We start from the raw sequence: 23,463 nt of genomic DNA, 5'->3' as shown, positions 1-23,463 counted from the left end.
AAATATGATGGTGCTATTACAAGATTTTTGTGATTAACAGGCATTGAGCAACCATCAAGCCACGAATTGGTGTAACTTTTTCCTTGCTTTTTCAAATTTCGAATATCATTTGATACAATGCGGAGAAACTTGCTATTATGATTTACATCAATAATCAGCCATGCTTTTAATGAATTTGGCAATCCACCATGAATAATGTTTACGCTATCCAGAGTTGAATCTTCGCAATGCATATCAGTAAATAACTGATGTCCAGCTACGTAATAAGAAGGAACATTAATTCCTGAGCAATGTCCAAAATCTTTATTTAATTCAACACTTATGTTATGCGGCAAATCATCTAAGTACGAATTTAAATCTTCTACTCTTGAAATATTCATAGTATAAATTAAACGACGTTTCTTAGAAACTATGTTAGAAATAGCCTCTTCATATGCTTGAATAATAGATTTTTTATCTGAACTGTCAATTTCGATTTCCCCTCGTAATATCTGTAATAATATTAATTTACATAAAGTATATTATGTAATTATTGTAATAAATTATTGCATAAATTTAATATGTATGTTGAATTTATTACCTCACTTTGGTTTAATAAGCTAAGAACGTTGGAATTTACTTTTTTATGTTTTTTTAAATTAACATATAACCCTGGAATTGATGTTTTTTCTAAATCAACATATTCAAAATCATTTAAGAATTTTTCTGCTAACTCTGCCACAGAAAAATTTGTAGGAGAAATTGTATTCTGAAACTGTCAAATTTTTAAATCGATTATTAATTAAATTTGGTTATATTTTTATTAGTAATTATACAAGGCAAGCAAGGAAGCAAGAAAGAAAGAAAGCAAGGAAGCAAGTTGCTAGCTTTTAAATATCTTAGTAAGTAATAATTTTTTTTTTTTTGAACAATTGAAGGTGAGTAGATAGGCTATAGGCATACCAAAACATAGGCATACTAAAACACCCCCTCTCCTCCCAAAGTGTTTTGGTACCCGATGGAAGAGTGGGAATGGTTCTCCCTCTTTTCCGCATACTAAAACACTCCCTCTCCTTTCAAAGTGTTTTGGTACCCGATGAACGAGTGGGAATGGTTCTCCCTCTTTCCCCATACCAGAAAACTCCCTTTCCTCTCAAGAGTGGGATGGATCTCCCTCTCTCCCGCACACGAAAACACTTCCACTCTAAGTGATTTGCTAACCGATGAAAAAGTGTACTCCCTCTCTCAAATATGTTTTTGGAATGCCTATAGCGTTCTCTAATTTTCTGTTTCACGGATTAGAAATCAATCCTTATTGACGCGTGTAAGGCATCCTCGAACCGATGCCAATTTCGGGATTAGCTTTTGAGGAAAATGTGGGCGTGTACCGTAGAAAAAGATAATCCTTTGAGGTGTTTGCTTTCTTACACACCTGTTTCACGGATTAGAAATCAATCCTTACTGACGCGTGTAAGGCATCCTCGAACCGATGCCGATTTCGGGATTAGCTTTTGAGGAAAATGTGGGCGTGTACCGTAGAAAAAGATAATCCTTTGAGGTGATTGCTTTCTTACACACCTGTTTCACGGATTAGAAATCAATCCTTATTGACGCGTGTAAGGCATCCTCGAACCGATGCCAATTTCGGGATTAGCTTTTGAGGAAAATGTGGGTGTGTACCGGGTGCGCACACCGACATCCTTTGCTCAGGTGGTTGACAATGCAGCATGGTATACTGATCGATGCCCTTTAGATTTAGAATAAGCGTTACACCTTTCATACGAATGCTGCGTATTGCTTTGGAGAAAAAATGTGGGCGTGTGGAGGTTGATGCGCACGCTAAGGACCCCGCTCAGGTGGTAGACAATGAAGCATTGTATAGTGATCAGTTACACCTCTCATGCGAAAGCTTCTTATTGCTTTTGAGAAAAATGCAGGCGTGTGCAGGTCGAATAAGAAATTAATCCTTATTGCTGTGTAAGGCATCCTCAGACCGTTGCCAATTTTTGGAATGAGCGATATGTTTCTCTTGAAAACGTGGGTGTGTGCAGGTTGGTGAAGTGATGAACCCTCAAAGTTGTTTTCCACGTTAGAGATAATTTTCGCACACACTTGAAACTGACGATTCTTGAAGAGATAATCTTACGCTCAATCTCTCTCTCTCCCTCCAAGAAAGCGTAGGTGTGCACTCGAGTGATTGAGGGATGGTCAAATTTTGTTGAGAGGGAGGAGATTTTGAAAATTCCGGTGGGAAGTGTCTAAGGGAGGTTCTATGAGAAGAAAGTGGAAATTTTTCGGCAATTCGAAGGACTTTTGGCAATTGAAGTGGAAAGGGAAGCTTCGCTGTCCACCGTATTTAAGGACCCGGTGCATGCTTCGTCAGTCAATTCACTCCTCGTTTCCAAGTTCATTCGGCAAAATAGTGAAAAGTGTTCTCCCGCCTTCGAGTATAACCCCTCAAGATACACCGAAGTCAGGTTTTTTCTTGCAAGCTGACAAGAAAATGTCACCGAAGAAGCTAAATTCATCAATGCAGCCTTCTCGAAGCCGACGGAGTCTGCAGGTCGCCCAGGAGCGTATACGTTGGCTGGTCGCCAACGCACCAACTCTCCTAACAATGCTCGACTACGTCTCCTGGGCAATGGACGTGGTCGAAACACGTAAGTGAATTTTTTTTTTATTGTACTATTCAAAAGTTTTTTTCTTTAAATTAATTTATTACAATTTTTTTAATGTTGCAGTGCCACAACCACCAAATGCTGCTTTGCAGCAATTAGCACCGCGACGATCTCCGACGGCTGACCTGCCACGACGATCTCCGGCGGCTAACCTGCCACGACGATCCCCGGTGGCTAACCTGCCACGACGATCCCCGGTGGCTGACCTGCCACAACGATCTCCGGTGGCTGACCAGCCACGGCGATCCCCAATGGCTGAGCAGCCTCAGAGATCTTCGACGGCTGAGCATCCTCGACGATCCTCGGCGGCTGACCCGGCGCAGCGATCTCCGACGGCTGACCCGCCACGGCGATCCCCAATGGCTGAGCAGCCTCAGAGATCTTCGACGGCTGAGCATCCTCGACGATCCTCGGCGGCTAATCCGGCGCAGCGATCCCCAATGGCTGAGCAGCCTCGGCGATCTTTGACGGCTGAGCAGCCTCGACAATCTTCGGTGACCCGAAGAAGACGGTCTCGGTCGAGCTCAAGTTCTAGCTCGAGTTCGAGCTCTAGTTTGAGCTCTAGTTCGAGCTCCAGCTCTAGCGGAACATGTACATCTGTTAAAAGTATACGCGATCTCAAGCCGATTCCTAAGATCGCGTCCTCGAATATGAAGAGAAAAGTAAATGGTAAAAAATATTAAATTTATTCTTAAAATTATATAACTTTATTTAAAAAAATGCTAATCTGTTTTTTTATTGTTAAAGATCAAAAAGGCAACGAGCAGAAGAAGAAAAAGGTAGGAAAGAGAGAGACGTCACCAAAACCAGGAACATCTACAATGACTTCAGGTAAAAAAATGCTTTAACTATAAATTAGTTTTATTTTGTATACAATAAATTTATTTTTTGTTTGCTTTAATTTTTCAGAGGTTACGAGACCAGTACCGAGACGTGGTATTTTGCAATTAAAAAGGACTGATAGTAAACAGCAGCAGCAACACCAGCAACAGCAGCAGCAACAACAGCAGCAGCAACACCAGCAACAGCAGCAGCCACAGCAACACCAGCAACAGCAGCAGCAACAACAGCAGCAGCGACAGCAGCAGCCACAGCAGCAACAACAGCAGCCACAGCAACAGCAGCAGCAGCAACAGCAGCAGCAACAGCCGTCACAGCAACAACAGCAACCTCAGCAGCAACAACAACGCAATTTACCGCGGATTATAGATGATGAGATAATAATAGATCACATCAATGTAAACAAAATTTACAAAAATTATAAAAAAAAATAAATTTAAAGAATTGTGGACACCTCATCGTTTATTAAAACTTTGAGTTTTCCCAAATTTATTTAGAAAATTTAAAAATTGTAAAATATTTCAGAAAATTTAGATATGATTTTTAAATTGATATACTCTGCTCTTTGTCTTCCTTTTAGTGTAAATAAATAAATAAATTTCAATCCCTTTTCAACATTTTTTTTTGTTTTAAAAGATAAAAAAGAATCGTAAGAATTATAATTTTTTTTTTAAATTATTTTATTTAATCATTTTTTTTTCATAATACATTTTAATCAACTTCGTCTTGACTAAATTTTCCAGACAAATAATTTAATAACCATGCTCTTATTGAAAGAGCATTATGGACGGCACATGCTGGTTTTCTTCTAATAGAAAGTTGATGGTGCAAGCAAAAGTAATTTTTATTACTTTTTATGTTCTCCAGTGGAGGGCATCCGAGATCTTCGACATGGGATATTAGACTGAAAAAAAAAAAAATGTGGATAAACTGAAGTATCAAGAGCATGGAAAAAAACTGAAGGAAAGTATAAATACTTACGTATTCGGCAAATAATTTTTTAACCACAGTGCTTTCTGTTCTCCTTTAACGAATATTTTTTGTAACACCTCGCGTAAAGATTTGTAAGACTTGTTGAAGTCGATGGTATGGAATGTCACCAGAATTCCATTCGATTCCATGGTAACTTTTTTCTAGCCAATGAATCATACATTTTTCTTCCTCGGTAAGTTCTTCCCACGGCATAGGAGACTTGAAGAGGTAAGCAGTTGGTAAAGCTGTTTTTTTTACGTTGAGGAAACTAATTTCCTTGAAAATAAAAGTATCCACAGCAATTCTTTGAAATCCTTGAATGTCAACAATATAAACATTTTCTTCTGGATATTTCAGTATGGTATTTTCGAACATCTTTTTGTATTCACACATTGTAGTCATCTTGGAGCTTTGTAGAGTTAGAATTTCAGTAAGAAGTGTGGATTGAAAATGAACAGATGACTTTCCTCACCCTGGTTTATATAAGAAGAAACTCCGCCTTATGATTTTTTACAATTGGTTGCTTAAAAGAAGCACAGGCCCTGATTGGATGGGTCTGAAAGACGATTTCTCATTGGTCTAAAAGTAGAAAATTCACCCCTTCCCAAGAAAAACCACCCCTCCCCAAGAAAATTCACCCCCCCCCCCTCAACATATCTTGCTCCTCAGCTTTTCTATTCAGAAGATGACGCTTCTCATTGGACCAGACATAAAAAAATCCACCTCTTCTTTCATGGTCTTCCCTATATAAAGGGAAACTTTACTTTGAGCAGCAGTCTTCGTCTACTACTACTACTACTACTACTACCACGGTACACAAAACTAGTCCTTTTTTCGTTTACGAGTCTGTGAGTGTTACTTTAAGTTGGAAAAAGTAAATATGGCTTCAATTCAACTTTTCGAACGTCTTGTCGAAGTAGTGCGTGATACTTCACGAAATATACACGGAATGAGCAATAATGATATTCATTATTGGCTAGACATGTGCAATTCTACAATAAAGGAATTGAACGAAAAAATCAATAAATCTAATCTTTCAAGAGGAGAAAAGCAGAAATATCAAACTTGTATGACACATCTTTCATGTGTGCAAGTTCAACTCGAACAACATCTTCAGCAAGGAGGAAGTCTACAATCGGAAGAAACTGAAGCTAGAGTTGAGTGGCGTGATGTAGAATCAGCTTTTCAAAATCGAATTAGAACAGGTGTAGTTGTAAATATAAAGCATGTGGACATTCTAAGTTTTTTTAACGATGCGCAAAAGCTTTTCAAGGTTAAAGTAGAAGATTGCTTGAAGGAATATAACGCTGTAAAAATAAATTCTGACTTTATCGCAGAATTTTCTATGCAGAAAAATGGAGAGGAAACGACTGACATTAAATATTTTACAAGTGAAAGTGTTACAGCATTCATGTCAACGAATTTGGAAGAATGGTTTAAGGATCATATCAAAGAACCTATTCTCACCCAGCTTGAAGAATTTCAGGAGAAAGATTCTGGCTGGACCCTGACGAGTATTATCAGTTTGTGTATCAATATGAAAAAATATTCTCCAATCAAGGGGAGTTCCTTCATTCCACTTCCAAAGTTTATAGAAAAGAAAAAGGCATGTGTTAATATTCGTAATAATGATAATCAGTGTTTCAAGTATGCTATACTTTCAGCATTGCATCCTAGTGAAACTAATCCCAATAGAGTTAATCAATATCGTATGTATGAGAACGAGCTGAACTTTGGTGATATAGAATTTCCAGTCAAACTTAAAGATGTACCAAAATTTGAAAAATTAAATGATATTTCAGTAAATGTATACATGTTAAAAAAGTATAATGTAAAGTTTGAAGTATCGCCATGCCATATTACAAAAGAAAAGAAAGAAAAACATGTAAATCTACTCCTCATTCAAGATTTTTACATAGATGAAAATGAAGAAAATAATCATGATGTTGGCGGAAGCCTGCCTAAATACCACTACGTTTGGATTAAGTATCTGTCTCGAATTTTAAGCTCTCAATTAAGCAAATCTCATGTAAAATCATACCACTGCGAAAGGTGTTTACAAATTTTTTACTGTAAAGAAAGGCTGCAAATGCACGAAAATTATTGCAAAAATATAAATAAATGTCGAATTAATTTGCCCGACTTTAAGAATAACATTCTTAAATTTGAAGATTATAATAAAAGTGAAAAAGTTCCTTTTGTTATTTATGCAGATTTCGAATGTTTGTTAAAGCCTACTGAAAATGAAAATGCTTTTCAGCTTCATGAAGCATATAGCATAGGCTATTATATAAAGTGCAGCTTTGATGACAGTTTATCTGTTTATAAATCATACAGACAAAAAAATGAAGATGAAGAGACACCGGCAAAATGGTTTGTTCGAGAATTGAAAGGAATTAGTGAAAAGATTGATCTACTCTACAAAAATCCAAAACCAATGAGACTTACAGATCTAGAAGAATTATCTTTTCGGGGGTCAACTGTTTGTCATATATGTCGAAAGCCTATTAAAAATGATGAACTCGCAGTACGAGACCATTGTCATCTAACAGGACGGTACGTTAGTTTTTAATGTATACAAATATTTGACTTTAATGCTGTACAACATGTAAGACATTTTTTTCTATTTAGTTTCAGAGGGGCAGCTCACAATTCATGCAATTTAAATTACAAGGATTCGAGGTTTGTGCCGGTTATCTTTCATAACCTCAATTATGACACACACTTCATTTTGAAAGAGATTGCTACTTCTACAATAATGACTGGACGAGTATCTCTGATACCTCACAACAAAGAAAAATATATTTCATTTACGAAGTTTATAGATGACTGTGACATCAGTTTTAGATTTATTGATTCATGGCGTTTTTTACCATCATCGTTGGAAAAGCTTGCATCATATTTGGAAACAGTGCCGATAGCAGTAAATGAGTTCAAAACTGATGGATTTACAGATGAGCAAATCAATCTTCTGAGACGAAAAGGTGTATTTCCATATGATTTCGTAGATGGATTGGACAAGTTGATGACTACAAAACTGCCAGAAAAGAATGAGTTTTACAATAAACTAACAGATTCTCACATTATTGATGAAGACTATCATCATGCTGTTACAGTGTGGAATATGTTTACTATAAGAACTTTGGGTGAATATTCTGATTTGTACTTGAAAACAGATGTTTTATTATTAGCTGACGTCTTTGAAAGTTTTCGAGAGACATCACTGAAAGCGTATAGTTTATGTCCTACACACTTTTACACGACTCCAGGTCTCACATTTTCAGCAGCTCTAAAAATGACAAAAGTGGAATTGGAGCTTCTCACAGATATAGATATGCTGATGTTTATTGAAGCAGGCATTCGAGGAGGAATAAGTCAATGTTGCAATCGGTATGCTAAGGCAAACAATCCCTACATGGGATCATCATATGATAAGAATCAGAAAACGAAGACGCTCTTATATTTTGATATTAATAATCTTTATGGATGGGCCATGGTGCAGTATTTACCAGTGGGAAAATTCAAATGGATTGAATATGAAACAAATTCAAATTTTTTCAATGCACCACCAGACTCTGATACAGGCTACTTTGCTGAAGTAGATTTAGAGTATCCTGAAGAAATACATGATGATCATCAAGATTTGCCTTTTTGTGCAGAGCATCGTACACCCCCTGGCTCAAAGCAGAAGAAACTGCTGACTACTTTGAACGATAAGAAAAGGTATGTCATTCATTATCTTGCGTTAAAACAGGTACTAGATAATGGACTTCGACTTAAAAAAGTGCATAGGATTCTGAGTTTTGAGCAGAAGCCTTGGCTCAAACCATATGTTGAATTTAATACAGAGAAGAGAAAGCAGGCCAAGAATGAGTTTGAGAAGCTTTTCTACAAGTTATTAATTAATGCAGTATATGGTAAGTGCATCGAGCGAGAACGATCTCGCGTTGATGTGCGATTAGTGAATAAATTTACTGGTCGATATGGAGCAGAAGCACGTATAGCTCAACCAAATTTTCATAGTTGTGCTATCTTTGATGAAAATTTGGTTGCTATACAGCTAAAGAGAACAAGTATTACAATTAAAAAACCAATATACGTTGGTCTCAGCATTCTCGATATGTCTAAAACATTGTTATACGATTTTCATTATTCGTATATGAAGCGGCGACTTGGGGAAAAATGTAAACTCCTTTACACTGACACAGATAGTCTAATATATGAAGTTGATGACGTAGATATGTATAAAATAATGAAAGAAGACTTGCACAAATTTGATACTTCTGATTACAAAGAGAACAATCAATTTGGAATTCCACGTGTCAATAAAAAAGTGCCTGGATTAATGAAAGATGAATGCAATGGCAAGATTATGACAGAATTTATTGGTTTACGTAGCAAAATGTATAGTATTTTGATAGATGGATCTGAGACTGTTAAAAAAGCCAAAGGCATAAAGTCAAGTGTTGTGAAGAAAACAATCACGTTCGAAGATTATCGAAAATGTCTTGAAGAACAAATTATTGTTAAACGTGAGCAGTGCAACATTCGCTCTAAATTACACATAGTGCATACTGAAAAACAGAACAAAATAGCACTAAGTCCGCATGATGATAAAAGATACTTATTACCTCATAGCACAGACACTTTGCCTTGGGGTCATTACCGAATTATTGAGGAGCAGATGGCACTGGCTGTAAGTCAAATGGAGGAGGATGAAAAAATGGCTGATACAAGAGGAGAAAGAGTGGGGGAGATGGAATTGGAGAAGGGGTATGAAGCGACCAATACTAAAGAAGAAAGCGAGAGAGCAATGGAGAGGGGGAGCGAATTGTCTAATGAAAACAGTGCAGCACGAGTGGGGATGACACTTTATGGCGATACAGGCGAACAAATCTTTATAGAATACGATGTTTGTGAGGAGCTAATGCACGAATGGAATCCATCGATGGAGGGGGCATCTTCCAATAGAAGAGATATTCTACAAGAGGCTATGGAAGGGGCAGACATCGTGGTGGGGAATGGGCTATATGAACCGACGCACCACGGTCAAGAGCACATTCGAGCAGTCGAGCTTGAAAATTACCTACCTTTGGAGAAGAAACCAAGACTCACTTAACATTTTCAAGTAAGTTCATAGCTGATTCTCACTATTTTTTTTTTTTTTTGTTCTCAAAGAAAATCTTTTCTCTAACACACAAATTCTTATTTTTTTCACGTTTCAGAATGGATCTATCTGCACTTAACAAAATTGCTGAGCGCGAGTTCTTGCCTAAGAAGAAAGTCACGGACTTAGAAAAAGATCATGAGTACATGGTGACTGCACTCAAGGAGGTGAAGACTAGATTCGGCACGAAGATCGTGGCCGAGATTGATGACAGCTTTCAAATATTTCTGCCAGAAAAGATCTCATCAGCAATCTTGAAAGATCAAGAACTTTTCAATAATCTTTCAAACACAGCAAATAAACTTAGTTTATTTATAACATATCAGGGTGGAACTTCTTTTAAGTTCACCACATGCTAAAATAATGAAATACAAAGACTGATAATTATTAAATACTATTTATTTGTTAAAACTACAATTCACATGAATAAAAATACATTATTAAATATAATAACAATTGCTTTCTTATTTTTTAGAACCTTGAATATTTTATACAATCTCATTTTTATCTATCCAACTATTGTGATCGCTACTGAATCCTAACCATTTAACATATACGCGTTTACCACTTTTCTTTAAAACTTTTTCTACTAAATAAATTTCCGGATACATAGTTTTATGAATTTCCGTTTCATAAAAGCCACCACAGACGGGTTTATCATAATAATCTTTGAGGTGGTAAGTTACTGGATCTGTTTTAACAACTCGCGTTATTGTGAAAATTTCCGTAGACCAATTTGGTGTGTAACCTTTTTCAAAAACATTTTTTAACCTACTTATTCGTACTTTATCTCCTACTTTGAATTTCGGTTCTTTCACTGACGACTTTTCAGTAGGAAAACGTCTCTTGACCTCTCTCTCATTTGCCTGTGTAACATTTTCAGGCTCGATTCCTGTTGTCCGATGTTTTCTCGAATTGTATGCTTTGAGCAAGTTAGGTAGAATATCCAACCATTTATAGCTTCCTTGTTTGCTGAATTCTGTCCACATTGCATTTTTTAACGTTCTATTGAATCGTTCGCATATACTTGCATGGAGATTACTATGTGAAGAGTATAAGTGTATATTGTGCTTCTTCATAAGTTTTTGAAAAATTGAATTGTAAAATTCTTTTCCTTGGTCAGTTTGTAGATTCTTCGGTACTCGTCCTTCTATCAGTATTGACTTCATAGCTGCAGTAACATCCTGGCCACTCTTCGACTTGACTGGCACGGCCCACGCGTACTTTGAAAATATGTCTATGACAGTGAGTAAGTAGCGGAAATCTTTGTTCTCGCTAGCGTAAGGAATCATTTCCACAAGATCACCTTGCCAAGTCTCATCTATTCCGCGTATATCATATTTTCTTCGCTTGTACCTGCGGCGTGCAGCTTTATGCAGCTCTTCAGCTACTTTTTGCTTTTCCATCTTCTTTGATTATAAAATTATTCAATTGACCAATAATATATTCAACGCTTGCGAAATTACGTTGAGAAATATCATTAAGATATTTTAATTTTTTGTCCACATCAGATTTAAGGCTTTCAACTTGTTCCCTATATTGGTCTATAAGTTCACCAATTCCAGTAATTTTAGAAGATATATAATTTACTTCCGTCTGCAGGATAACTTGCAGTGAATGCAAAGTGATTGCATCTTTTGGATTGCGTGGCTCTCCGAGATTACAGAGTCGCTTCTCCTCTAAGTCAAAATCGCCGTCTGATGTAAAATTAAAACCATTTCCTGGAGGCCCGCGACTCACTTGCTGCGAGCTCCCAAGTTTTCTTCCGAACACATCGAGACTCATGGTAGTACTGATGCAAAGAAGAAAGATGCGTATCAATATATATGCCCAGCTTCACGCAATTCTTCAATAATTGAATGAATTTCGTTGGTGTGATTGTTATTTCCAGCAGATCGTTCGGCAATCAATAATCGAAGTCGTTCGACAAGCTCATTTGGATCGTCCCAGTAGACAAGATCTATGGAAGAATTTTTCTTAGCTATTTTATATTTAGGTACAAGTCCTCCTCCGCTGCTGTTGTTCTTTTTACGTGGAGTGCTGCGGAACATTGGAGCTAAAATATTCTTATATTTATTACTTCTCGACATTCTTATAGATTCATCTTTGCTGAATTTTTTCCGATGAGCATTTGATGCTTCCAGAATCTTGCGATAATTTTCACGATCTGCTGAACTCAGAAGAAGATCATCCGGATATTTTTTAAATAGCAATTCCATTAGTCCATTCGTTTTAGGATAACTTTCATTTCTGACTTTGACATATTTATCATCAAACTCTATTTCTGAATCACCAATCATATACACTCCATCAACCTTTCGCACTCCGTATATATTGTCAATTGTTCTACGGCTTTTATCTAACAATGATAAAAAATCTTCAGCTGATTCATTTTTTCCACTCGTAGATTTAAATGTAGAATTGGTTATTGTGTTAAAAGCATCATCATCATCATCATCATCATCATAATCATAAACAGTATAATCCAATAAACTTGATTTATTATTATTATTATTTTGATCGTTGAGCAAACTTGATCGATCGATTCTTGTTCGTTTTTTCATTTTCTTACTGCTGTTTTTAACAAAAATGTGATTGGATTGTTGCTGCAGTGGACTTTCACTTTTCATCTCAACAAGTTTTTCAAGTGGTGTGACGACTAGTTTTAGAGTATCGCCGATGACTTTTTCAAAATCATCTTTCTCCTGTTTTAATAAAGTGTATTTTTTTTAATAGCCTCACGAGCTCGCAAGAGCTCATTAAGAACATTCTTCTCTTTCTTGAAGTCTGACATGCTGACGTGGCGATGTCTACAACTTTTAGTTGTAGACATCGCCAGTTAAATCAGTATTCACATGATCTTCATAGATATGTTTAAGATTTACATCATCTTGTCGATAAATTACTAACAAATTGACATTATCCCTAATGAGATGTTTTCCTATATGAGCATAAGATTGACATAGATAGAAACTATCTACACTCTTATGTCTTCCCATACAGAAGAATGCTCTGACGTGATCCTGCTTCTCACATGCCACATCATCAAAAATCATAATTGAATTTGGTAGGGCTTCATCTGGAGATACTACAGATTCATGCTCACTAAACGGAAGATATGATACTCCTTCAATCGAATCCAAGACATTTTTGAGAAATTGATACTTTGGCTGATTCAAGGATTTAGAGTATACATATAAATTCTCAAATCTAAGACCATTGGGGTGTGTAATTAAAGCCAATAAACTATTTGTTTTTCCACAGTTTGATGGACCACAGAATACTGCTCGTATACTATCTGGTAGTAATTCCCCATGACGCTTCTTTCTCTTCTCTTTTCCAAAATCAAAATTCGTGACAGGGAGTTTGACGTTTTGCTCGGTAAAATCCATGTTCACGCAACAAAGTCACATTCAACATTGAGCTCTTGAAATATAAACGCTCGTTTTATACCATAAACGTCAGTTGTGAATCAACACTCGAAGAGAGATGATCATACACAAATCTCAGAAACAGCCGAAAGGCTATGGATTGCTTGATAAAGTTATCAATAACTTACCTGTTGAAATGCATCTTCCTGGATATCAATACTGCGGTCCCGGAACCAAATTAAAAAAGCGAATGAAAAGAGGAGATCCTGGTATTAATCCGCTTGATCAGGCATGTAAAAAACATGACATAGCTTACTCCGATAAAAACGGAGATCGTAAAGCTGCTGACAAGAAGCTTGCTGAGGAAGCTATGCAGCGTGTCAGAGCCAAGGATGCGAGTCTTGGTGAAAAAGCGTTTGCTTTTGCTGTTAACAGTGCTATGAAATTAAAAGGAAAAACTGGAATGGGACTGAAATTTAATAAGTTAGTGACTATAGCTAAAAAATCAATGACAGCAAGTAAACATTCTCGCAAGGTTATTCAATCAGCGTTGAAGGGTGCACGTCAAGCTGTTAAGAAAAAAGTTATCATTCCACGTGTTCTGCCGCTTCCAGCAAAAATTGGTGGAGTTCTTCCTTTTCTCATTCCATTTTTCGCAGGACTAAGTGCCACCGGTGCTCTAGCAGGAGGTGCTGCTGGAATAGCTAAAGCTGTTAATGATGCTAAAGCCGCGCAGAAAAATCATGAAGAAAGTAAGAGGCATAATAAGACCATGGAAGCTATTGCTTTAGGCAAAGGACTCCATCTTAAGCCCTATAAAACTGGGATGGGATTATTTATGACACCTCATATTGGTTGTGGCAGCAATCAAGTGAATAGAAAAAAAAAAACTTCGATTTAACTTTGCCGAATCGTCCACTGACTGACTACGATCTAAAAAAATATGCTCATATGATGAAAATCTCAGATTTCCGAGGTGTTTTCATGAGAAATAATTTGCCTCCCAATGGTCCATGGTATAATGAATCTGCAGTGGTTAACTTGGACGACTATCAAAATAGAGGTACTCACTGGGTTTGTTATCGCAAGCAAGGTTCTGAAGTGCTTTATTTTAATAGTTTTGGTGATCTCAAACCTCCCAAGGATCTCATGATGTATTTTAACGTGAAAGAAGTGAAATAAAATTACAAAAGATATCAAAATTTTGACTCATTCATATGTGGCCATCTTTGTCTCTACTTCTTAGCTGGAAGACTATAAAAAGAGGTGCTCGCAGCCGAATGAATTCATTATCATCCGATCAGTCATGGAAGATAGTTTCACTCTGAGTCTAACGGGAAAATCTTCTGTTCTAGAAGCACAATATTTCCCTTCAATCGAACTACCAGAGCATAAAAATTTTGTTTTGGGCTTAGTTGAACTTTTAACATTCAACTCTATTCCAAACGTTGACTCATCAAACAATAAAGTTCATTTGAATGGTGAATTTATTACTATTCCAACTGGCAGTTACGAGATTGATGCTCTTGATCAATTTTTACAAGCAGCTTTGAAAGCTAAAGGAATTAATTTTTCCTTGAAAGCTAACAACAATACTCTCAGAAGTGAAATTACTTGCAGTCATCCCTTAGATTTCAGACCACACGATTCAATAGGTCGTCTCCTTGGCTTCACTCCTCGTATTCTCAAAGTTAAAGATCTTCACAGCTCTGATTTACCTGTGAAAATATTGAAAATCAACGCACTGCGAGTAGAGTGCAACATCACTGCAGGTGCTTACATCAATGACAAAAGAGTTCACACAATCCATGAGTTCTTTCCCCGCGTGCCTCCAGGATATAAAATCATAGAAGTTCCGTCTCATGTCATATATCTACCGCTCAGCGTCAAGTGCATAGATCATCTACAAATTCGAATCGTCGATCAGGATGGAAATTTGGTGAATTTTCGAGGAGAGGAAATCACTATTAGACTCCACATCAAATCTGTATAATGGGCATCGTTTACAATTCTGGATCATATATAAGTCAGTCATCATGGCAACCAGTCATCAGTCGACCGAAGAAACTCAAACCGTTAACACGCAAGAGCATTCAGTTTCTGAAAAGTCTAGGACTAAAAGTTCATGGAAAAAATTCACGTGTATAATTTTTTGCTGCTTCCAGAAAAATGGACGAAATTCTAAGCATTCAATCAGGTGTCGTATTCGATGAGTCTATTGCTCATTACGAAGTACACGCACATCAGCCATACTCATCATTAAGCTTTGACAACAGCGATGAAATTCGTATTTCTATCCAACATCAAGATCTATGTCTCCTGCCATCACGTAGTTCTATCCATGTATGTGGAAAATTGAAAGTCAAAACTGGTTCATCAGCTCCAGCTAAAACTACATTCGTGAACAATGGCATTTGTCATCTGTTTGATGAAATTCGTTATGAAATTAATGCTGTGGAGATAGATAAAAGTAAAAATGTTGGTTTGAGCAGTCTTATGAAAGGATGGACTTCATTTAATTCGAATCAGAATAATATGCTAGAAAATGCAGGCTGGCTTGGCAATGAAGAAAACGTCAAATCGTTTGTCGATGAAAAGGGAAACTTTGACGTTGCGATTCCGCTGAGTATGATCATGGGCTTTGCAGAAGACTATAAAAAAATTATAGTTAACATGAAGCATGAGCTCATTCTTACAAGATCGAGAAGTGACTTGAACGCAATAATCCAGGAAGGTACTACGACATCTGGTGTAACTGCTTATGAAGATTGTGAAGTAAAAATATCGAAGATAGAATGGTTAATGCCATATGTCATTGCATCTGATAAACAAAAAATTCAGCTATTGAATTTCATTGGTAAAGATAATCCCATCTCTATGTGTTTTCGTTCTTGGGAGATATTTGAATATCCTCTTCTCCCAAGCACGAATAAACACGTCTGGACAGTGAAAACATCAAATCAACTGGAGAAACCACGTTTTGTAATTCTCGGACTACAAACAAAGAGAAAAGCTGTAAGAACTGCAAATGCGAGTAGATTTGATCATTGCGAGATAAGTAATGTGAAACTTTTCTTAAATTCACAATATTATCCATACAACAATATGAATCTCGACATATATAACAATCAGTATGCGATTCTCTATGATATGTATGCTAATTTTCAAAAATCATACTATGGAAGAGATCCACAGCCGATGCTGACAAAATCTATGTTCATCGAGAATGAACCGCTAATAGTTATTGACTGTTCACGACAAAACGAATCTCTCAAGAACGCTCCTGTTGATGTACGTCTAGAGTTTGAGGCTAAAAAGGATTTTCCCGCAGATACTTCAGCCTACTGCATGATCTTACACGATCGTATCGTTCAGTACAATCCCATCAGTGGGGATGTCAAGAAACTCGTCTAGGTTGCACAAAAAAAAAATGGAGTATGCAGTAGACATGACTGGTTTCAAGCAAACCGGAGAAGATTATATTCTAAAGGAAATTGCAATCATTCCTCTCAACGATAATAGTGAGCCTATTGTTCTAATATTTAAAAATCCCTTCCCCTGGAAAAAACTCTCTGACAAAATACAAAGGGAAAACAACTGGCTTAAACATAATCATCATGGCATGAACTGGAAAACCGATGGACATGACTACTCTCAAATTGGAAACTTGCTTCGTGACGCTTTGCATGATGCATCAAAAATTTTTGTCATGGGTACAATAAAACAGAAATGGCTTCAACGATTCAAATTTCCAGTTCACAACATTGAACAATATGACTATCCGTCAAAACCATCTTTTAAGTGCGTCACAGTATGCACATATCATAATCCAAGCTATAAGAAGACCTGTGCATTGCACAACGTCAAACTTATGAAATTGTTCTATCTGCATAAACTGTAAAGTAAAAAAAAAATTAAAGAAACAATGAAAAAAAAAGTAGAGAAAGTTATAGGCATTCCAAAACATAATGGAGAGAGGAAAAATTATCCCACTCTCTCATCGGGTACTAAAACACTCTGAGAGGAGAGGGGGTGTTTTAGTATCTTGAAGAGAGAGAGAGAGGGGGTCCCTCCTCTTCCATCGGGTACCAAAACACTCTGAGAGGAGAGGGGGTGTTTTAGTATGCCTATGTTTTGGTATGCCTATAGCCTATCTACTATACGCGTTAAGAAGCTGAACAAGCCAAATAGATTACATTAAATAACGACTATTCTTTGAGGTTGTACATACCATTATATTTGTACAGATGCTGATTTGACTTATTTTTGAGGTTAGATGTATGTTTTTCTAATTCTATGAACTTTTACTTTAAGTCAGAGTCTATGAACAAATCTTTCAAAAGGTGAATAATATTCTCATTATAAATTGATTATCGCTTACAAAAAATTGAAACAAAATCATAGTGTTTAATACTTTATACATAAGTGAATGCAAAAAAATCGCAAATTTCCATAAGAGCCCCTGTTGATTAGCAAAAAATAATAACAATAATATCTCGACTTCTATCTCACCTTGGCTTCTGCAAGTTGATATAAGTGTTTTTGGATGCATTGAAAAACCTTTATAGGAAATTTCACGCATATGCTTATGTTCATTCTATTATTGTTAGAACCTCCTCAACAATGCCAAGCGACCAAAATTCAAGTTGAGTAGATTTTGATGAAAAAATTATTTCAACTAGGGTAGGTTAGATCGCCAAGATATGCAGGCATTTAATCACAAATTAATGACAAATTTTCGAGAAATCACTTTGAGAAATGGAACTTTTAAATTGAAATTTGTATTATTAGTTACTTCAAAAAAACTTATAAATTCTTTTTTTATATCTATATTTTTTCTTTTCAACAGTTAAAACAAACAAGAAGTTAAGATGGAAAACAGCAGCTATAAATGCTGTTATGGCTTATTTTCCAAATGCTCTTGATTTAGAGCATGAAGTCCCCTCTGCGTCTCAGATAAATGCTTTTCTGAAGACTGTGCGAAATAACCCAGATTTCACAGGCAGAAAAGAACCACAGATTAGGTCTTGGTTTCACGTTCAAAGAAACAAGACAAAGACTGATGCTTATGTACCTTTAAAAAACAATGTTCCTAATTACATTTATGGAAAATTTGAGAAATATATAACTGCTAAATGGTACCATCCTTAAAAGTATGTGCAAAGTTTTTGGCACAATCTCCATCAAAGTCTCATTTGAGTATAAAGAATATACAAGATTGGGTTCAGCAAGCAATTAAAAGAAAATCTATATAGAGAAGTAGATTAAAATAGCTAGACGATAGTATTTTCGTCGTATAAAAGTATTATTTTCTAGTTTTGTTAAAATAATATTTTATAGTGATCATATAAAAATATGAGTTTAGTTTAGTTGGAAAATACTCCTTCTGTGATTAATATAACTTGGTTAATGGAAACCTAAAAGAAATATAAAGAAAATTTATATAGAAACGTAGATTATAAAAAATCAATATCAGCTGCTAAGACAAAGATATTGTACTTGTGTTCAAGTAGGTTACTTAAAAGAAACCAAAAGAAAATCTTTATAGTCTTTTATTCTTGTGATCATATAAAAATATGAGTTTAGATTAGTTATTTTTTATGATTGATTTGATTACTAGTTTTTTCCCTCTTGCAAACCTTTCAAGACAGTTTGGTTGCCTATATTATTTATTTTGATAAAAAAAAAATATTTATATTATTTGTTTTGATAAAAAAAAATATTTATATTATTTGTTTTGATAAAAAAAAAATGATATTGTATTCAATACAATTTATAAAGTGAACTAAGTTTATGTAAAAAGTCATTACATAATTTATAAAAAGTTTATGTTAAAAATCATAACATATGTGAAATCAAAAATACACAACAAAATGTATATGTAAAAGAGATATAAAATAAATCGTTGTTCCTATAATATATGTACAATTTTCATTTACAATTCCTTCCTTGTTAGTTGACGTACCTAATTAAATTACCTCCTCTTTTTCTATTAAACCTAATTCCAAATGCACCACTAGCTCTTACTGAAAAATGTCAGATGATGATTGGATGATTATTAATTTTAATGCTATATGGCGCTCTGGCCATTATATTGTTATAAAAATCAAATTATAAGAGTTTATTCAGTAAATTAGGATTATTATAATTTTAAGGTTAGCTCTGATCGCGTAAACACCTGCTGGTATTTTGCATCTTTTAGAAAAACTAAAAGTCCGGTTAATATTTTCTTTTGGTAGAATGGTTTATTAAACTTAACACTATGGCGCTCTAGTCTTGGTTTTTCATTGCTAGCTTTATTTAAAAAAAGTTATTGTAATATTTTTACCACTAATATAAAACCCATGATTGTTCTGCCGCAAAATATTAGTATGGTGGCTATGATTGACAATGTATGAGGTAAAAATATGGATATGAGTGTAAAATGTAAATTTTCAATAGGAATATGGTCAAAAAGGGAAATAACCAATTAGAAATTTATTAGTTTTTTATTTAGTATTATTAATATAAATACATTTATAATAAATTCCAGACTCTGTAATAGTTTTACGCTATAAGTAAAACTAAAGGGTTCATATAACTTAAAAAGATTTTATGACTATTTCATTATATTTTATCTAATCACACAGTGAAAACATACACCAGGTATAAGAATTTCACTTCTTTTTAATAGAACTAAAAAATTAATCATACATATTCCGTCACCAATTTGTACAGTTAAACCACTTATTTTTATACCTAGATACCAAAAATCATGATGATGTGAACCATCTAGATCTCTTAATCGGCCACCTTGTACACCTAGACGCTGTATTCGTATGATTTCTTTTCATATACATCAAACATCCGACCTCGTCATCGGCCACCCTATATACCTAGACCCCCTCCTCGTACGATTTCTACATGTAGACACCGAAAACGACGGTGCGAACTACCCAGACCTCGTCAACGGTCACCCTGTACACCTAGCTAGACACCGCTCTTGAATTATTTCTACACCTAGACACAAAAAAGCACGAAGCGCACCACCTAGACCTGGTCATCGGCTTTCCTGTACACCTAGACGCCGTCCTCGTATGATGTATAGACATAAAAAAATTCCGAAGGGTACCACCTAGACTTCGACATCGGTGACCTTAAACACCTAGACACCAAATTTACGGAGTGGACTACCTAAACTCCATCATCGGTGACCCTAGATACTAAATATCACATATTTTATAAAACTTCTCAAACTGCCGGATTTCTCCTCAAAGTGCCCAATACACCAAAAATTTCTCCTCAAAGTGCTCAATTCAGATAAATATATATATATATATATATATATATATATATATATATATATATATATATATATATATATATATATATATATATATATATATATATATATATATATATATATATATATATATATATATAATTTTCCGCATATATAGATATACATTACATGCATAAAATAAACAAAAACATGTGTATGTTATATCTGAGTTTACAAGGCCCATTGGACAATACCCCAAAACGCGTGTCCAATTTTTTTGACCAAAGAATCATTTCCCACAGTTTGAATATGATCCGTAATCCGGAGGTTGTGGCTTCTCTTTGTTAATAAATAACTTAAAATACTATAATGAAATATTGATTTTTACATTATCACTAAACGCCGAAAATTATTAATAAAGTTTTTTTTAGTACGAGCAATAATACGTAATTTACATAAAAATTATTTTTCACATTGTCAAATAACTTATTGTTTTTAACTCTGTATACAGTACTTGTTATTTTTCTTTCATATTACTGTATATATCATTATTTTATAGGTGAACAAAGTTTATTTATTTAGCAACGTTTTATTGAAAGCATCAAATAAGACTTATAATCATTATGATAATCTTTTTGAATTAAACCTATACGAAGCTTCAACGATAACTGAATGCACAGATAATGCAGTTGACATACCATTAAATAAATATAATTTTATAAATTTAATAAATCTATCTGATTGTAAAAGAAATGATATAATTGGTAAATTAAACAATCAAATATCATAATACCTCGATTATTTGTTATCAAAAATAGTAGTAAAAATTTATATTCTATTTATGTAGATGTTATTGGAATAATCACTAATATTGGGTCATTGGAAGAAATTGTTAATAACAAAGGAGTTAAATTTATCAAACGAGAAGTTGATTTGTCTGACGAAATAGAAAATAAAGTTAGTCAAATTTTTTTACAAATAAATTTCATTTAGTGAATAGCAAGCTAATTTATTTTTTTTTTTTCAGGTAACTCTTATATTTTGGAGGTCAGCCGCGATTGATTTTAGTAAAGAATTAAATTCTATATTGATTATTAAAGGGGGAAAAATCAATGAATTTAATAATACAATTAAATTATCTATTGTAAATACAACAATTGTGACAGATGATATTTCTGAAGTTTCAGAAGGAAAAAGGTGATTTTCAAAATATAAATTAATATTTATTTTTAAATCATTTGTTACTATTAATTTAAAAATTTTTATGTTATAGATTGCAAGAGTATCTCCAAAAAAAATGAATCAACAACGATATTTACAAAAAAATACATAGCAAAATATTTTGTATTTATATTTTTTATTTTATAAAAAAAGTTAAAATTATGTTGCATTATTTTGCATGAAATGTAGCAGTTTACTTTAGTATAAAAATGTTGTATTAATATATGTATACTTTATAAAATAAAGATTTTTGAAAGAACTAGTTGATAAGATTATATATTTGTGTATATGAGAGAGAGAGAGAGAGAGAGAGAGAGAGAGAGAGAGAGAGAGAGAGAGAGAGAGAGAGAGAGAGAGAGAGAGAGAGCCTATAAGCAAAATGTGACCCGCCAAATTAAAAAATTCACATGTGCCTCAATGTGAAAATATGAATGAAAACAGTTAAATTAAAATCATCTGGATTACATGTTTTTATAGGTAGCATATCAAGTATCTGTGTAAAATTTCAATTGCCTAGCTTTTTTACAATGCAAATGAATAGGGTTGTAATAATAGGCTTATACTCACTGACTCTTCTACTGAACTTTTCTTCAAATTCACTTCTCAGACCTCAACGACAACGACTTTGGGCATTGTTAATATACTTATATTAAAAGTATTACAGAATATGGTAACATATGGTAGGTAATATGGTAAAAATATTAGCAGAAATTAGTGTACCCAAAACTTATGTTGTTTTTTCTACCAGGGTATTAGACATAGATAGAATAAGGAGCGCGCGAAGCGCGCCTTCATTCCTAGTGTGTATAAAAGTACGGGTTCGTGCAGATACGTCAGTATGAGACACTATTTCATGAACTTTCAACGCATGTGCAAGATGGAGGTCCGCATGTACAAGACGGAGGTCCGCATGTGCAAAACGGAGGTCTGCGTGTGCAAGACGGAGGTCCGCGTATACACGAATATAATTATATATGTATATAATTTTTATATAAACGTTTGTCTCTTATTATAGATTACATAGCGTAAATAAAGAAACTTATTTAAAAAAATCGTTTTTGATATATTTATTTAATGATTATGTTATTACATCAAACAACTTTATATCTAAAGTATTCTTCTTACGAAATATTATACGAATAAAATAATGTTATACGTCTTTCATTAAATTCTCAAACGAATCATTAACTGTAAATAAAAAAAATTATTAATTAATTTCAATTAAAATAAGTTATTCAAGAAACTTTGAATACTTACTATTGTTAAAGTACCATTTGTTAGAACTTAGTCCAATATGAAAATCAAATTTCATAGAAAAAATAATGTCATTCAGATCTATAGTAACAAGTAAATTTTTTAAAAATAGTTTATAATAATCAAAAATTTTATAATAACACTCATTACCTGATACAAGTGTACGAATATTATGATTTACTATTTTTCTTTTGCGATATTGTTTAATAATTTTTCCACATTTCGTTCCTCGATATTTATTAAGAAAATCTTTTAAAAATTTGCTCATTCTGAGATTGAATGATGATAACGATTGCTAAAACCAACTCGATTACTTATGGACTTTCCTTATTAACTAAAGTTGCTTCCTTCTTGAAGAAATATATTCTGTACTCATACTATCCCACAACACAATACTATCGATAGACGTATACCTAAGTAATGTTTATATTTGCGATGATTTAAATTACAAAATTATATTAGAGAGAGAGAGAGAGAGAGAGAGAGAGAGAGAGAGAGAGAGAGAGAGAGAGAGAGATAGAAAGAGAGAGAGATAGAAAGATAGAGAGAGAAAGAAGTAGGAAAGTAAAGATAAACATATTCTCTCTCTCTCTCTCTTCTTTTTACGCACACTTTTTCTTTTTCTCCTTCTCTTGCGCTCTTTCTCTCTCTCTCTCTTTCTCACTCGCGCACATACGTGTTGTTTGTCCAATTTAACTGTTTACATTTACCTTATCTATT

The 23,463-nt window shown here is 34.5% G+C and overlaps 2 protein-coding genes and 1 long non-coding RNA gene across 3 annotated transcripts; all 3 read left to right on the top strand.

Annotated features, from left to right (window-relative positions):
- The first annotated feature begins 730 nt into the window (after positions 1-730).
- Positions 731-4,400, top strand: LOC116415930 (uncharacterized protein DKFZp434B061-like). Its single transcript, XM_031921603.1, has 5 exons — positions 731-2,639; positions 2,721-3,326; positions 3,405-3,488; positions 3,567-3,729; positions 4,277-4,400. The coding sequence occupies exons 1-5, from the start codon at positions 2,252-2,254 to the stop codon at positions 4,398-4,400; spliced, it is 1,365 nt and encodes a 454-aa protein (XP_031777463.1). The 5' UTR covers positions 731-2,251.
- A 722-nt stretch (positions 4,401-5,122) lies between these two features.
- On the top strand, positions 5,123-9,820 carry LOC116415905. Its single transcript, XM_031921542.1, has 3 exons — positions 5,123-7,025; positions 7,101-9,597; positions 9,695-9,820. Exons 1-2 carry the CDS (start codon positions 5,350-5,352, stop codon positions 9,586-9,588), a joined length of 4,164 nt encoding a protein of 1,387 aa, XP_031777402.1. The 5' UTR covers positions 5,123-5,349; the 3' UTR covers positions 9,589-9,597; positions 9,695-9,820.
- Positions 9,821-20,805: 10,985 nt separating this feature from the next.
- LOC116415906 lies at positions 20,806-21,557 on the top strand. The gene is made up of 4 exons (XR_004226453.1): positions 20,806-21,032; positions 21,116-21,225; positions 21,296-21,465; positions 21,542-21,557. It is a non-coding gene; the product is annotated as an uncharacterized LOC116415906 (long non-coding RNA).
- The last annotated feature ends 1,906 nt before the right edge of the window (positions 21,558-23,463 follow it).

This window comes from Nasonia vitripennis (genome assembly GCF_009193385.2).
Source record: "Nasonia vitripennis strain AsymCx chromosome 1 unlocalized genomic scaffold, Nvit_psr_1.1 chr1_random0013, whole genome shotgun sequence".
Lineage (NCBI taxonomy): Eukaryota > Metazoa > Arthropoda > Insecta > Hymenoptera > Pteromalidae > Nasonia > Nasonia vitripennis.
Note: the sequence above shows the minus strand (reverse complement) of the source record. Positions and strands in the feature narration are given on the sequence as shown.

Coding starts and splice junctions, on each gene's coding strand:
- LOC116415930 (XM_031921603.1), top strand. CDS start 2,252: ATGAGAAGAAAGTGGAAATTTTTCGGCAATTCGAAGGACTTTTGGCAA. Junction 3,489..3,566: donor AACATCTACAATGACTTCAG/GTAAAAAAATGC, acceptor TTAATTTTTCAG/AGGTTACGAGACCAGTACCG. Junction 3,730..4,276: donor CAGCAGCAGCAACAACAGCA/GCAGCGACAGCA, acceptor TTATTGAAAGAG/CATTATGGACGGCACATGCT.
- LOC116415905 (XM_031921542.1), top strand. CDS start 5,350: ATGGCTTCAATTCAACTTTTCGAACGTCTTGTCGAAGTAGTGCGTGAT. Junction 7,026..7,100: donor CATTGTCATCTAACAGGACG/GTACGTTAGTTT, acceptor TTTTCTATTTAG/TTTCAGAGGGGCAGCTCACA.